The sequence below is a fragment of the Marmota flaviventris genome, chromosome 14, assembly GCF_047511675.1.
Source record: "Marmota flaviventris isolate mMarFla1 chromosome 14, mMarFla1.hap1, whole genome shotgun sequence".
Classification (NCBI taxonomy): domain Eukaryota; kingdom Metazoa; phylum Chordata; class Mammalia; order Rodentia; family Sciuridae; genus Marmota; species Marmota flaviventris.
Window position 1 is genome coordinate 51,834,346 of NC_092511.1, and position 15,765 is coordinate 51,850,110.

Sequence of the window (15,765 nt, forward strand, 5' to 3'; positions counted from 1 at the left end):
TCTTTCTCTTCTTTCTTTTTTAATAAAACTGATGAAAAAAGAATTTAAAAATCAAAAAATTTGAGCTGATAAACTGCAGAAAAGATAGACAATTTATAAAAGGTCTTGAAATTTCCCAGATTCAAGGGCAAATTGGTAGTATTGATCCTAAAGTGAATTGTTTTAGCCAAGTTTAAATCAGTCAGCTTTTAGATTAAAACATTTGAAAAATGCATCATGAAGATGACTCATTTTTATTTCTAAAAAAAAGCTAAATTTGAAAGAAGTACATAGAATAAACCCAAAGGTCATCAAAGAAGAACAATATAGAGAAGGAAAAGCATATCAGTGTGATAGATTCCATTTCTGAAAGATATTTTTAAATTCAGAAAGAACAAAAAGCAGAAAAGCAATCACATAGAGTTAGATTGGCTCAAGACTGTTGAACTTCATGTTTCAGCTAGAGAGGGCTTCTATTATGACTCTAAAGTCACCAATATGTAAATCAGCAAAAACATTTATTTAAAGTGCAGCCTTTTCTAGCATTGAAACTTTCACAAGTGGGTATCCAGTTATTTGAAAGATTATGCACCAAACAAGTTTTTAGCTTATCATTAGAATTTACTCTGAAATCAATATTTGCCCCCTTCCATTTAGAAATTTTTATAAACAGAAGATTAAAACATGCACTTTAGTTTTACTTCTTTTTATGAAACATTCCAATCACATTAATGTAAAGAGAAAAATCTGTGAAAAACAACTTGAGGAAAATACTATCCTTTTGCTTTAATTTTTATAATAAAATATCATATATGCAGATGAAACCTGCCAGATCCCATTCCCTTTTCTCCCTTCCCAGAGGCACCACTATTATGAATTTGGTATTTATCTCTATGCATATTATTATTCATGAACCCAAAACAACACTTCAGAACACACAAAATTTTGAACTTTTAAAAATTTTATATAAATGTTACTATACTGTATCACACTGTAATTTCTTTTTGCTCAACTGATTCTTTTGAGATTTCACATAATCACATAGCTTTGTAGTTCAGTCATTTAAAGTTCTATATAACATTCCATTCTCTGAATGACACAAAATGTTTTTATTTGTAGACATTCAAATTGTTTCTATTTTTTTATTATTATAAACAATGCTTCTATGAATACTATTATATATGCCTCCTTCTGTATATGGATCATTTTTCCCTATTGTAGAAAACTCACCTTCAATCATATTAGCTTCTGCTAAGTTGCTCTATTATCACAATTTACTAATTTTCTGTCCAATAAGCAATCATGAGAGTTCCCTATTATTCCATATCTTCATTTATTCAAATATATGCACTAAAAACAAAATAGTAACTTATCTTTTCAAATTGATACAGCTATTTTAATAGCTTTCAATTATTTTTGACATTTGTATATAGGATAAATATATAAATGTCTTACAAGCAAAAAAAACAAGTTTAGAAAGATGAAATTATCTACTAGGAAGTATAAATATTCTCTTATTTATACTTTTTGATGTGTGAAAGTTATAAACTTATATTGCGTGTATTAATAAAATCCTCCAGTACACAAGACTATTTCTTGTTATGAAATCAATAAAATATATCAAAAATTACTTCAGGAAATACAAAAACTCATACAACTTTGTTAAATATCAACTGATATTTAACAAAGAAGCAAAGGCAATTCAGTAGAGAAACAATAAATGCCGGTGAGGTTGTGAGGAGAAAGGAACAAAAATAAATAAATAAATAAATAAAATAACTATCTCACATCTTATGGCAGTAAGGTAGCAGTAGATCAGATGATTATGAACTTGATTTGTATATATAAATTAGATAAATGTATTAATTATAGACATGTTTTGCTCAATTTCTATGATTCCTTTAAATCACTCCCCAAATTGCAAATAAGCTAACTTTCTTTTTTTTAGGATTTTATTTTGAAATTATTTTAGATTTATAGGAAAGTTTCAAAAATAAAGACATTCCACATATCCTTCACCTTAGTTTTCTGTTACTATTTTACTGCACTGGTTATCATTCTTTTCTTCTGTTCCTCCCTCCCTCCTCTCTCCCTCCATCCCTCCTTCCTTCTCTCCCTCCCCCTTCCCTTCTTTCTTTCCCTTTCCCTTTTCCCTTATCCCTTTCACACATTTCCCATGGAACTGTTTGAGAGTAAATTGTAAACTTGACACTTCCTTACCTCTAAAAATCTTCATGTATATTTCTTAAAAATGAGTAATTATTTTCCAGTCATGTTATGATAATCAAAATAATAAAATTAATATTATTATTATGAAATCTACAGGCTTCGATCACATTTTCCCATTCTCCTACTAATAATGGTACAATAATTGTTCTCTAAGAAGTCAGTCCATGATTACAAATTGCAGTTAGTTTAAGAGTAACCTCTTAAAAAAAAAAACCAAAACACTTGTATATTGTTGGTGGGACTTTAGACTACTACAATCACTCTAGAAAGAAGCTTGGAGATCCCTCAAAAAGCTAGAAATGGAACCACCATATCATCCAGCTATTCTATTCCTGGGTATTTCCCCCAAAGAACTAAAATCAGCACACTATAGTGACACAACCACATCAGTGTTTATAGCACCACAGTTCACAATAGCTAAATTATGGAAGTAACCCAGATGCCTGTGATTTTATTTATATATATATATATATATATATATATATATATATATATATATATATAATATTTTATATAATATATGTATACATATTATATAATATATAATATATTCCTCTTGAGGGAAGAATAAGATTGCATAAGGAACTAATCAAACACAAATTAAGAGACAAGCAAAAGGAAGTCTAGTAGAGTAGTAGAAGTAGTGGGGAGAATGGCAGGAAAAAGTGGGGGGATCATAAACTGAAATCAATTTATATGCATGTATGATATGACCTAACTACTATGTAAAACCATAAAGCTCTAATTAAAAAAATAAAATAAAATGGGAGTGGAGAAATGAGCAAAATATAGACAAAACTTTTTAAACTCTCTCAATTTATAGTAGTAGTGTTAGCGTTAGTATGGTTATTCTGAGACTGGGTATGTGGGCAAATTGAATAAGTAATTATGGTATACTCTAATTTGCTTTGTCATATAAACTAATACTTTTGTTATGGAAAAGAGGAGATACAGATGTAATACAGAAGAAGTTAAACTAGAAAACATGCAGTGCTGAACTTGAGTTAGAAGTATCAATATGCAATCATTAGGAATGTATATAGGTATAAAATCTATATACGTTTCTTCTTTATCTACGAAGAAACACAGAAACAATGACCAAACCAAAAACAAATCAATATGCATATATCCTGATGTGGACTTAAATACCATTTTCCAAAGAAACCAAAGGATCTTAGAAAATGACTGATTCCAGATCTGAAATGGGAAATGTAAAAATGAGCAGGAAACATACTGAAATACCAGGTAGCTGGGAAGCTAAGATTGTGAGGTCATGAGAAAAAGAGAAGCCTACTGGCCAAACATGGGGCAATATGAGCTTCCATAGGATACCAATATGAAATATATCAAATCAAATTATGCTTAAATATGTGAACGAATACTGATATTTAAAAATTAAAACCTTAATCAGGGAATCAACTTGTTATTTTGACAACTGGTAAAAGAATCCAACATTTATTCTGCTTATCATGCATGAATACAACAACTGGGATAACAAATAGGAGTTGAATGGAAGGGTCTTTTCATAAAAGTTTCACAAGTAATAAATGAAAATAAATAATAAAATTAGCTGGCTATGAGAACACACACACCTGTAATCCCAGTTCAGGAATTGCAAGTTCAATGCCTATGTTGGCAACTTAGCAAGATACTGTCTCAAAATAAAAAATAAAAAGGGATGCAAGTGAAGCTCAGTTAAGCGTGCCCTTGGGTTCACTCAGAAGGAAGGAAGAAAGGAAGAAAGGAAGGAAGGAAGGAAATAATTAGAATTATTACCATTTGCAACATTAATAAATTAATGGATTTTAGGCACTGAACATCAGTAGTTGCTAATATCAGAAAAGTGAAATAACTAAGAGAGAAAGAACCTGAAATTACGTGACTGTGATGAAAGAATATACCATCACATTTAGTTTTGCCTAAACTGACTACTACCTAGCAGAATTTTCAAAGGACTGAGAAACATGTTCATTGCATGCCATACATATGCAAATTACAATACCCAGGCTGTGGAACACTGTAGTTTTTGTCAACAGATCATTTTTATTATACTCATTAATGCATATTAATTGTACAAATTAATGGGTCTCACTGTGACATTTCCATACGTGAATATATTGTGCATCAACAGATTTTAAGAAAAAGAAATGGATGGGAATTTGTAAATTAAGAGAAACTTAAAATATACATTGAAATGTTTTAAGTGGATAATATTATACTTAGTTTCTGGGGATTCACTTGGGTGATAAAACTAAAAACTATATGGGTATACAAGGAAATGATTAATAACCATGATGGTAGTGACTTCTAGGGAAGGAGAAGGGGTTAAGATTGTGACACATGGAATTACACCAGAGTACCACACAATCCTATTTCTCAACTCAAAGGTTCCCCTAATAATAGCTTGTTAAGCTAGAAACTTATTTTGTGTTTTTCTTTATGTGTGTTTTATTTTATAATAAACAGCTTTTAGAAAAAAAATCGTAAAACAGAATACCTTTGTCATTTGGCTAAAAGCTGACACAGTACATGACATTTCTTTGGAAGAGATGTTTCTTAAATATTTTGGCTTTTCATTTGAACATATCTGTAATGGTTTTTAAATGCCTCCTTTGTCTAATTTTATTATCTTAACAGTTGGTCACATTATTACTTTTCCATTTGTCATTGTTTCTAAAAATCACAGAAATAACAGTGTTTAATTTTTATGTGGAAAAAGTATTTTTTTAATATTTTTTGAGAGAGAGAGAGAGAGAGAGTTTTAATATTTATTTTTTAGTTTTTTTCGGGGGACACAGCATCTTCGTTTGTATGTGGTGCTGAGGATCGAACCGGGCCGCACACAGGCCCATAGGCGAGCGCGCTACCGCTTCAGCCACATCCCCAGCCCCGGAAAAAGTATTTTTGTGAGGTTATATTTCCATAATCCTGACAACAGTTTTAAAGTTTAAAAGGTCTGCTGATGTGTTTTGGATTAATTTGGTCAACAAATACAGTTTATCTTTTCTGAGTAAGATATTATGAAATTACACCATACTCAGAAAGTATTATCATCCACACATCTAAAAAGTTAAAATACCTGCTCAAATATAAAAGGGCAGAATAAGTTGTCATCACATTATTGTCAAAGTGAATGAAAAAGATAGTTCTAGGAAAATGGTGATAACTTTTTAAAAAGAAGTATAAAGAGTATATGGAACAGGGCGCAGTAGTATTTGCCTGTAATCCCAGTTACTCAAGAGGCTGAGGAAGGAGGATCACAAATTCAAGGCCAGCCTAGACAAACTACAGAGACCCTATCTCAAAATAAAGTAAAAAAAAAAAGCCTGGGGATGTCACACAGTGATACAGTGCCCCTGGGTTCAATCCCCAGTACCTTAAAAAAAAGCATATGTGAAAATGACTATCATATTATATATAATAATGTACATATACTCCATTAAAATAAATTTTAAATGAATTTGCTGATAAAAATTTCTTTTTCTAGCCAGAATTGGTGGTGAATGCCTGTAATTCCAGCTTGGGAAGCAGAGGCAGGAGGATCACAGTTCAAGACCAGCCTGGGAAATTTAGTGAGACTCTATTTCAAAATAAAATTTTAAAAAAGAGCTGAGTGGTAGAGCACTCTTGGATTCAATTCCCAATACCAAAAAACAAACAATTTTTTTCCACACTATATACTGTATATTTTTCAAAAGAATTTTTTTCTTAGACTAAATAACTACCTCTGTTCTTAATGCTTTTAATTAAGATATGGACTGTTATTTAGAGCTCTGTGGTGTGAAATTAGACCAGCAGTTTTTTAATATCCATAAAATAAATTAAAAACTGTTTCTCCTCTGAAAGACAGATAATTCAGTCACAGAAAGCTTATTTCTGTCTCCTTTGTTTTCTTTTTCTTTTTTTAGCTGCTTGGTAAGCCAATTTTCTACTTAGAATCTACTGTTAAAACTCTTATTTGGTTCAGTATGTGGGCTTTATCCTTTCCATGGTATGTTATGCAAAAAAGATAACTCTAATTTTTTTTTTTTTAAGTTTGCTATAAAGCAGTGGGCCTCAACTTGAATACCCAGGAGAATCACCAAGGAAACCCGGAAAAGATTATGAAGGCCCCTCCTATCCAGAGATCCTGAGGGAACTAGTCTGGGTGGATCCTCTCTGAGGTGATTGTAATATATTGTCAAGGCTAGGAACTACTATTCTAGGAACCTGCCAAATAAAAACTTATTATCTTTACTGATTAAAACCACATGGGAAATGCTTTTTTAAAACCCATACTTTAACAGATCCAAAAATTAAATTTCTTCTCTACACTGCTCTTTAAAAAAAAAAAAAGTTTGAATTTTAGGGTATAAAAGCACACTGTATCTTTATTCTGGTGATTAGTTCAAGAAGTCCCCTACTACTAGTGAAAACTACTATAATAGACTGGTGGTTTTAATTCATGATAGTTTCAAGGAAAAAAAATGCTCTACTTCATAGTTAAAGATTATATCTTCATACACACACAAAGTAAAACAATTATTTTCCGAGAAAATAATTTTTTTTTCCAAAAAATATTCATTTTTGGCATACTGAAGTTCAAATACATTTTTGAAAAAGATATCTTTACAAATTTTCCCAGCAGGCTAATTTTGATAGAATAGCTGAAAGGGTCATATTCTAAAATAAATGCCCTTGCTACAGAAAGAAAATAATTATATACTTAATAGATTTGGAGTCAAAAGGGGACATTATACAATGATTGTGAATAAAAAAAATCATGTTTGGGCTGGGATGTAGCTTAGTGGTAAAGCATTTGCCTAGCATGTGTGAGTCCCTGGGTTTAATCCCTAGCAGTTAAAAAAAAAATCATGCAAAAATATCATATACAACCTTACGCAAATATATCTGAATACTTATATAAAAAGTTTAATTTTATAGAAATATAAATTATGGAAAACAACTCAGGAAAAAATAGAAACAATAAACTCTAAATATGGATCAGTAATGAAAAACTGTATCCTCCTTAAAAGACATCATACCCAGGTAATTTAACAGGTAAGTTTTACTGAAAACTCAGTATCAGATAATTCTTTTTGGTACTCAAGTCTTTTTAACTCCCCCTCCCTATCATCTGATCAGAATAAATAACTCCTTGTGGTTCGAATTTCAGTTTACACATACTCTATCCACAGCACATTCACACTTTTTCTCTCACTAGTGGACACTAAGATCACTGCAGGCAGGATAGTTTCTTAATCATATCTCCTGGTATGAAATACAGTATCTACTTACAGTCATACTCAATAGTTGCTGAATGACATAGCTTTTTCAGGTAGGAAAAACCATTAATGTGCGCATGCAGGTAATGGGAAATAATGAAGCAGTAAGTAATTCATCTGGCTAGAGCATACATTTATATAAGAAAAGAACACTGGGAAAGTAGGTCAAGGCCAGTCATCACAGGCTTTTCAGTGTTGAGGCTGAATTTAGTTTCAGCATCTACTGAAGTCATTTGAACAGGCAATGGCTAAACAAGATCTGTGCTTCAGAATCCAGATAAGCACATTTTTGAACTGTCAGGGACCTGGAGGTGACCTATCTGGTTTAAATCTATCACTTTAAAAATAAGAAAACTAGAGTCAGCCAGGGTAGGTGATCTACCTAAAGCCACAGAACACAGAATTAGCAAAAGGCAGGAAGAAGTTTAGAGGCATAAACTTGATTAAGGTTATAGTTAGCCAATGGTGTAATCAACAGACAAACCCAGATCTGTTCAACTCTGATGTCTATGATGTAGATGACATCAGGTAATGAGGGACACAGGCCATATGAACATGCTTTTAGACAACCCTAATTTCATTCTGTGCACTCATTTCAAATGAAGGTAATTTGTAAAGTGTATAACTAAAGGCTGATTTAATTGTTTTCACTTTTATTATATACAGAACATTTAATGGAATTCTAATTAGCTTAATTACTTTAAATCATGTTTATGAAGACTTTTACTCAAGGAGCTTCTGAACCCAAATCAATAAAATGGTGGACACAGACAGGATGTGCAGGGAACCAGCACTTGCTCTGTCCCATAAAATCCACATCTGAAGCACTCTCAGTGATTTTAGTCATTACAACTGAATTGGAAAAATTCTAGAAAAAGTAATCAAATTCTCTATAGCAGATTGAGAAGATTCCTAAGGAAGACATGCATAAATACTATGGATAAAATATTAGGACTCTTTGGTCTTAAAAGCCAGTCTCCCAGTTTATAAAATCAGAGAGGTAGATAGAGAAAATAGACTTGTTCATGTTATCTCAGAATACTAATTCTGAGAAATACTCTTCAGAAGTCTAAAAGATAACAGATTTAGAGGAAAATAAAGGAACACACCATTTCACCCAGATAAAACTTGAACAAAAAGGGAGGGAGAGCTCTTTTTTACAAGTTATAAAAAAAGATAAACAGAGAATTCTGTATTCAAAGTATAGGTACAAACTGAAAATACACACAGGTTTTCTTACAAGAGTGAATGAATAAACCATTGTCAGGAATAGAGTGGGGATTTTGTCCTCTCCTGGTAGATTAACGTTTTTGGTGCTTCTGTTAGAGACAGGATACTGCAGTGAGAAGGCTGCTGCTTTATAGCTTTTCTTACATCTTCTCATCCCACTGGTCATTTGGCATCACAAGGCCTTATACAAAATAGGCATTTGACTAATGTTTGTTAATTGACTGATTGAAGTCTGAAGAGAGTAACTGGTAACATAACTTTCATAGTTATGAAATAATGAACAAATTGTAGGATAGTACTAATGATAATGACAATAGTGAATAGTGATTCAGAGTTTACTGTATATAAGTACTACTCTAAATGCATGTATTAACTTATTCATCTATATTTACTTATTTTTCAAATAATGAAACTACAGCACATAGAGGTTAGTAACTTGCTCAAGCACATACAGCTAAGTAGTAGAAGAGCTAGATTTGAAACTAGAAGCCTGTGTTTTTAATCATTACAGTATTCCAGTCAGCCTTGGAATTGTCCATTTATCCTCTAGCTCTCATACTTTTTTAAGATTTCATTTCATATATAATTTCCTTTTTTGAGTATTTGAAAATAAACAATAGGTTTAAGACAATATTCATATTTTTCTCAGAACAGCAAAACTAATAACACTATTTTACTTGCACTTCATTAAGAGATATATATTTATTTTAAATTTACCTCCAGTTTTCCTTGAGTATAACCCAGGATCAGAAGATTGGCTCTGTCCTTCTCTGAAGAAATTGGGGCCCAAGGCCAAGCATCATCACTGACCAGTGGCCACCAGCAAACAACCATATCCTGAATACAATTGATAGCTAGACGACGCTCTGCTGTCCTGTTTACTGGACCAGGTAATTCATAATAGGAAATCTAATAGTTTAAAAAAAAAAAAAGAATACAAGAAACATTTCTTTTTAAAAGATGCAAAATCTTTGAAGTATTACTAAAATTAAAGCATCTGTAAATGTAAATACATGCAAGTAAATATGCATGTTAAACATGTGCTTAAGAAAGTGTCAGAATTTACCAAATTCTTTTGACACATATATAAAAAAGACATATGTTCAAATTCTCCCCATTTTTAGCAGAGGAAAGGAAAAGAAGAAATGTGAGTTAGGAAGGAATTGAATGTAGCAATTCCAATCAATACCAAAATGTACAGTCATGGTTGCTTGACAGCATCGACCTACACATAGGATTTAAGACCAGCTGTATTAAATGACAAGTTCAGTACTGCTGACCAAGAGTGTCGAACTACTGTTTAAGACATAACATGTTAACAATGACTGACAACAATAAAAGGAAAAACAACTTGAGGCAAATATCTCTTTAAAGAATATACGAGACATATACACATATATTCTGCATAAAAGGGATAAGCCACAGCATCATGCGTAAAAGTTTATGCAGCTTCTGAGAATTATGCTCCTCTTTCTTAGGAAGGATTTGTAGAATTTATTATTCAAACTATGTTATTTTGGAACATGGTTATTTGAAAACATAAGCACGGCACCATCTGGGTGACACATGCCAAGGAAATATAGATTGCACCGTATTTCTGCTTAAGGAATTAATGGAAGGTTGATAGCTTGGAAGAAAAAAAAACTATCTTGCCATTGCTGGTCAGCAATAATCGAACCACTTTCTGGGGATTAAGCGCATGGCTAAGCCTACTGGACCAGACACTAGCAAAGGGCAGGGGGTCTTCTTATCAGAGAAATGCTTCTGGAGCCAGTCTCACTACATGACAGATTGCTTTCATATTCCTGTCTGCAAGGCAACAAAGGATGGCAGTAATGCGATAATGCCAGAGTGCAATGGGTGTTAAGAACCCGTTGCATTTATGTATTGTATTTAGTAAATAATCAGGCTCATCCAAATTGTGATCTCACCACTCAACCAAGGCCATTAAAATCAAGGTTAATGCTTTAATAATCCTCTGCTATTTTTTTTCAATATGGTCAAAAGGAACCCTTTTCTATTTGCATGGCCATAATATTATTGACCTCTTCATCCTCTGAATGCACATCAAAAGGAACTGAAATCAAAGTAATTACCAGTGTTGTTCTCTCATGGTAAACATTTAACTCCCTACACTGTCCCTTCAATGTTAAATTGAATTGGATTTTTAAAATATAGACAGGAAAACTTGTTAAAGGTCAACAGTTTCAGGAATATTTACCCTGAAATTTCCTTTGCCAAAATTATTTCAATCTGAAATAATTAAATTATGGCACAGTTGTAAAGAAAAGCAGAATTATAATACTCTCTATTATCACTTCCTTGATTTAAAATCCAACTGGGCAAGGACAAAACACAGGTGTACCTTGTGCTTTTAAGTGCAAATTTCTATATTTAAGTTCTCAGTATATTAACTTCATACTTAAGAGAAATACCACTTTGGAATTGCTAAGTACTTACAAATACACACACATTCTATTTTGATGTACAACTTGCCATGTAAGCATGTTATTTAAAAATTTCTAGACAAGAGAATAGAGTTAAAATGAGTGACTGGCATTTTCAGTTCTTACATAAAGCAAATCAATTATCTGAAATTTCACATTTCCTATGAATATTAATGGTATTAGTAGTCTGTCATGATCAGGAGTTATTAGCATCCTGTCATAATAAACAAATTTCTTAAAATATCCTTTGAATGGATATAATTATTCATATATTTATATTTTAAATATTAAAATATGAAGTGAAATTCATGGGTTTTCCAAAGGGAAAGAGATTACTTCTCAAAGGTATAGAAATAATGTGGAGAGTCCATGTTCCTAATTTTCCAAATCCAAAGGCATAAAGAGTAAAAAAATTAATTGCCTGTTTAAGGTATAATAACCCAAAGACTAGGTCTATTTTCCACATATTTTCATAAGGAAAACTGATAACCTGATAGTTTTTCTCTGTCCTCATTATCAGGGAGCTATTTATCTATCAGTTGAGAAGACTTAACCAAGCTACTCATCAAACCTAAGATGAAGAAACAATCATACAAAATTTTATATAACATCATTAACAACACTTACTTTAAATGTTTTCAGTTAATGCATACTGGCATATTTTAAAGGCCAATATCAGTAAGTAAAAAATATTTCAAATAAATCTACAGGTAGCTGTTTAGAAAATAACATCATTTTAAGAATGCTAAAGGAAATTATATTTTTGACTAACCAAATCTAATATGTATCACTGATTTTTCAATTGAAGAAAATCAATATTACATAAAGTTTTATAGAAGCACCACAAAGCTGACAAACAAAACCAGACTGTAGTTAAACCATAATGAAAACCTTGCTTCATGTACTTTAGTCTATGCCCCAAAATTTTATTAAATAATAGATGCTTTTACTAAACAATCCCCATACTACTACCAAGTCAATCATAATAAATAATAATCCCAAATGGCAAAAAGCTCAGTAAAATACAACTTTTCTAAAAATACACAAATTTCAGACACAGAGCTAGCTTCTAAAAATCTTTGTCTTTGCTATAAATACTCTAGGTATGACATAAGTGTGCATCTTTCTTAAGGAAGCTGTATATCAGCTGTGTTCCCAATGAACAGTGAACTGTCTCAAATCCATGACACAGAGGCTGGATCAATCTTGCAAACACAAGTCATTGCTGAAAAGAGGCCTTGAACTGAAACAGCCTGGAAAATGTATTAGATACCCATCCTAGCAGAGAGTATGTCTTCCCAGCGGTTAAAATGTAATATGAAAAAATTTAAACATATCACTTAAAATAAAAATCTTGCGTTAATAAACATAAAGTACTTGATAAGTCTTTTATTTTTAAATGTGTTTTGTTGGTGGTGGGGCTGGTATTGTTGTTTTATGTTTTGTTTCTTGTGAAATGGAAATCACAGCAGCTATATGAGTTCTTAGGGGAAAATGAGATTGGTGTGTATATTGCTGCTGGCAAGAAAACCATTTTCAAAAGTGTAACTTGCCTTTGACTTCCATAAGTACTATAAAAACTGCTCCAAATATGCCAGTGTTAAGGACCTCCTTCTCTTCATAGAGTGAAAAAGAAAAGTTAGGATGTCCACTGTTTATATGAATAAAGCTTAATCCTACAATAATTCTGGTTTTTCTGAAATCTTGAAAGGTTCAAGGAAAATAAACATAACATCAATTCATGTAATACTCTAGTATGCCTTAAGAACTAATAATATGACTATACACATTGAAATCTCTACCTTGTAATCTAAGGCTGAGAGTTTTTCCAATCTTTTGTTTATATCAGGAGAATCCATCTTCTTGGAAAACTGAATAAAACATAGTTTGTTCTGCACCAAAAATGATAAGATGATGAAGCTGTCTGTGAGAAGAGCTTAAAAAAAAAGGTTTGATAATACCAGTTAGAATAAAATTATAATGAATATAACAGATGTTTTTCACTGAAATACTATAACAAAATCTATTTTCAGAAGATAAATATAATTGAAATCACTAATGTCTCCTAAATAGCATGATGTTTTACAAGGATATTGAACATATTAAAAATGAATGATAACTATCAATCTATTCATATGGATTTGGTGTCTTCCTCTTTTTCTTATTACTATTTCAATATACACTGATGTTTGGAGATCACTCTAAATGATACATATGTGGAACCAAGACTAGAAAAGCATAAAAGAAAGACTATTTCACACCTGAATGTGATGATGGAAAAACAACATTTATTTTCATTTGTGCTTAGACTCTAATTCTATGTTCATATACCACAAACCATCTAAAAATAAGTGGACTGATTAGGGGATACTACCAATCAGTGTTCTCTACCAATCTCTTTTTAAAATTTTCATTAGTGATCCTTCTTTTGAGGGTTAACAGCTTGCATGAAAATATCCAGAATGAATATTAAGTTAGTATTTAATAATGAAGATTAGCAAAAACACATCTACAGCTTCATTTCTAAAGCATACAAGTAGATAGATAATTAATAGCAGGGTTATATAAACAACCATTAATGGTATATGAAATTATGATTAAAATATATAATAGGAATCTGAGGAATGTTTCGTGTTATTCCTAGCATAAAAAATTATTGAATGTTTTATAATTTTTTTTTGTATTTTTATACCCCTGGCCATTCAAGCAGTGACCAACAGTGTATCTACACAATTACAGGAGAATCTGGAGAACTGCCAAGAAATCACATTGTTATCATAGTCCCATGAGAGTGTATTATTTTGGGTACAAATAAAAGAAACAAGTGAAAAAAGATAACTCAAAGACATGAATAGTATTGGAAGTCTCCTTTTAATTCTTACAGAGGAGCATCAATATGACAAAATCATCACAGCCACAATTTCATTTGCAATGCTCTTTTATTAGAATATGAAAATGGAACCTCTTCCACAGGGAAGCTTCCTCAGCACCATATTCCTACAAGGAAGGGGAAATGGCATGCTTACAATCTTTTTCTTGTTATCAGTAATGTTGCTAATTACAGCAATCCTGCAGAGTGCTTTTTTTTTTTTTTTCCTAGTACTGGGGCTTGAACTCAGGGGCACTCGACTACTGAGCCACATCCCCAGTCCTATTTTGTATTTTATTTAGACACAGGGTCTCATTGAGTTGCTTAGCGCCTTGCTTTTGCTGAAGCTGGCTTTGAACTCAAAATCCTCCTGCCTTGGGCTCCGGAGCTGCTTGGATTATGGGAATGTGCCACCGTGCTGGCCAGAGTATTTATTTTTTAAGGTGACATGATTGTGTCTGATTTGTTCAGAGAGCACACAGTGGACAGAAGGCTTTTTTATTCTCACCTCTGTCCTCTCCTCCCCTAGACTACATTTTCCTTTGATTATTCAATTTAAGATACTAACCATTTTAACCTTTCATGATGATACAAACTGTTTTTAGACCATTTACTTTGAATGAAAGAACATCATCATAAAAAATTCAGGAGTTAGCATAGTGTTATGGAAAAAAAATGAGCACTGTAGTCAGAACCTGTGTTCAAATCTTAGCTCAGTTATTCTCTAGCTCTGTAAGTCTGGGCATATTCCTGAGTAGCTCAACTTCAGGGTCCTCATCTAATAAAAATGGAAATAACTATATCTTATATGGTTATTTTCTTGGATTAAATGATATAGGTGGGTTGGCACCTATCACTGAGCTTTTATGACTTAATAAATGTCAGTTAACCTTCCTATTCAATAAGTAGCTTAAAATCTTTTTTTGTGCTTTGTACCAACGATACATACACTTGTGGTGCCATTTAATAGAACCAGATTTATCCAGTATTTTTGGTACTGATCTTTCTTTCTTTTTTATTTGTGGTGCTGGGGATTAAAACCAAGGCCTCATGCATGCTACACAAATACTTGATCAATGAGCTACACTCCCAGAATAGCACTGATTTTTAATACTTAGAAAATATAGCCTCACATCTCCCAAAATATAGTATTCATAGGTTTTAATAACAAAGAATCTTTCTGTAAGAGCCAAAGCACTTATGATCTTTTTTCAACTGGTGGCTATGTAGACATATTTGTGTTATTTATTCAAAATTAATTTCGATATGAAAATATTTGAAATGTCAGTAACAGAGGAATAATTTTGAAAGAATAGAAAAAAACCTATTTTAAAAATAAGGTTTTGTTTTTTTAAAGGAAGACTGAAAAATACTCAGAATATGAGTCTAACACTTGACAAGAAAAAAACATTGATATTTAATATTAGTTCAAACTTGTATTGGTCCCAGGGGTTGTAAGTATGCTATTACAAGCAATTACTTGTTGTGTTTGCAAGTCCCCAGTGGTAATAATTAGTCTACCTGTTGACACACTATTTCTCCTGCCCCACTGTTAATGTAGGCAATTGATTTGCACATGGGGGTAATTACCATCACTGATGGTGTCTGAGATGAGCTTCCCCACCAGGCTTCTGTCAATCACCACTTTCTCCAGCTGCGGCCCAGAAAGACTTAGGGACACCAGCACACCTGAACCAAAGAGGAGCTAAAATCAGGTAAGGGGGAGAGAGGAAGACATGCTAAGAAT

The 15,765-nt window shown here is 32.2% G+C and overlaps 1 protein-coding gene across 16 annotated transcripts in view; it reads right to left on the bottom strand.

Annotated features, from left to right (window-relative positions):
- Wdpcp (WD repeat containing planar cell polarity effector) overlaps window positions 1-15,765 on the bottom strand; it is a 521,998-nt gene that overhangs the window by 224,930 nt on the left and 281,303 nt on the right. For 14 of the 16 annotated variants that reach the window (XR_011704348.1, XM_071601637.1, XM_071601635.1 and 11 more), the window contains 3 exons: window positions 15,609-15,723; window positions 12,952-13,085; window positions 9,420-9,611 (listed from right to left, as the gene is read on the bottom strand). Coding sequence is in view for 15 of the 16 variants with exons in the window: in XM_071601637.1 (XP_071457738.1) it covers window positions 9,420-9,611; window positions 12,952-13,085; window positions 15,609-15,723 (441 nt within the window). In the remaining variant the exon portion in view is untranslated. The remainder of the gene's footprint in view (window positions 1-9,419; window positions 9,612-12,951; window positions 13,086-15,608; window positions 15,724-15,765) is intronic. The other 2 variants (XM_071601636.1, XM_071601633.1) reach the window with 2 other exon arrangements.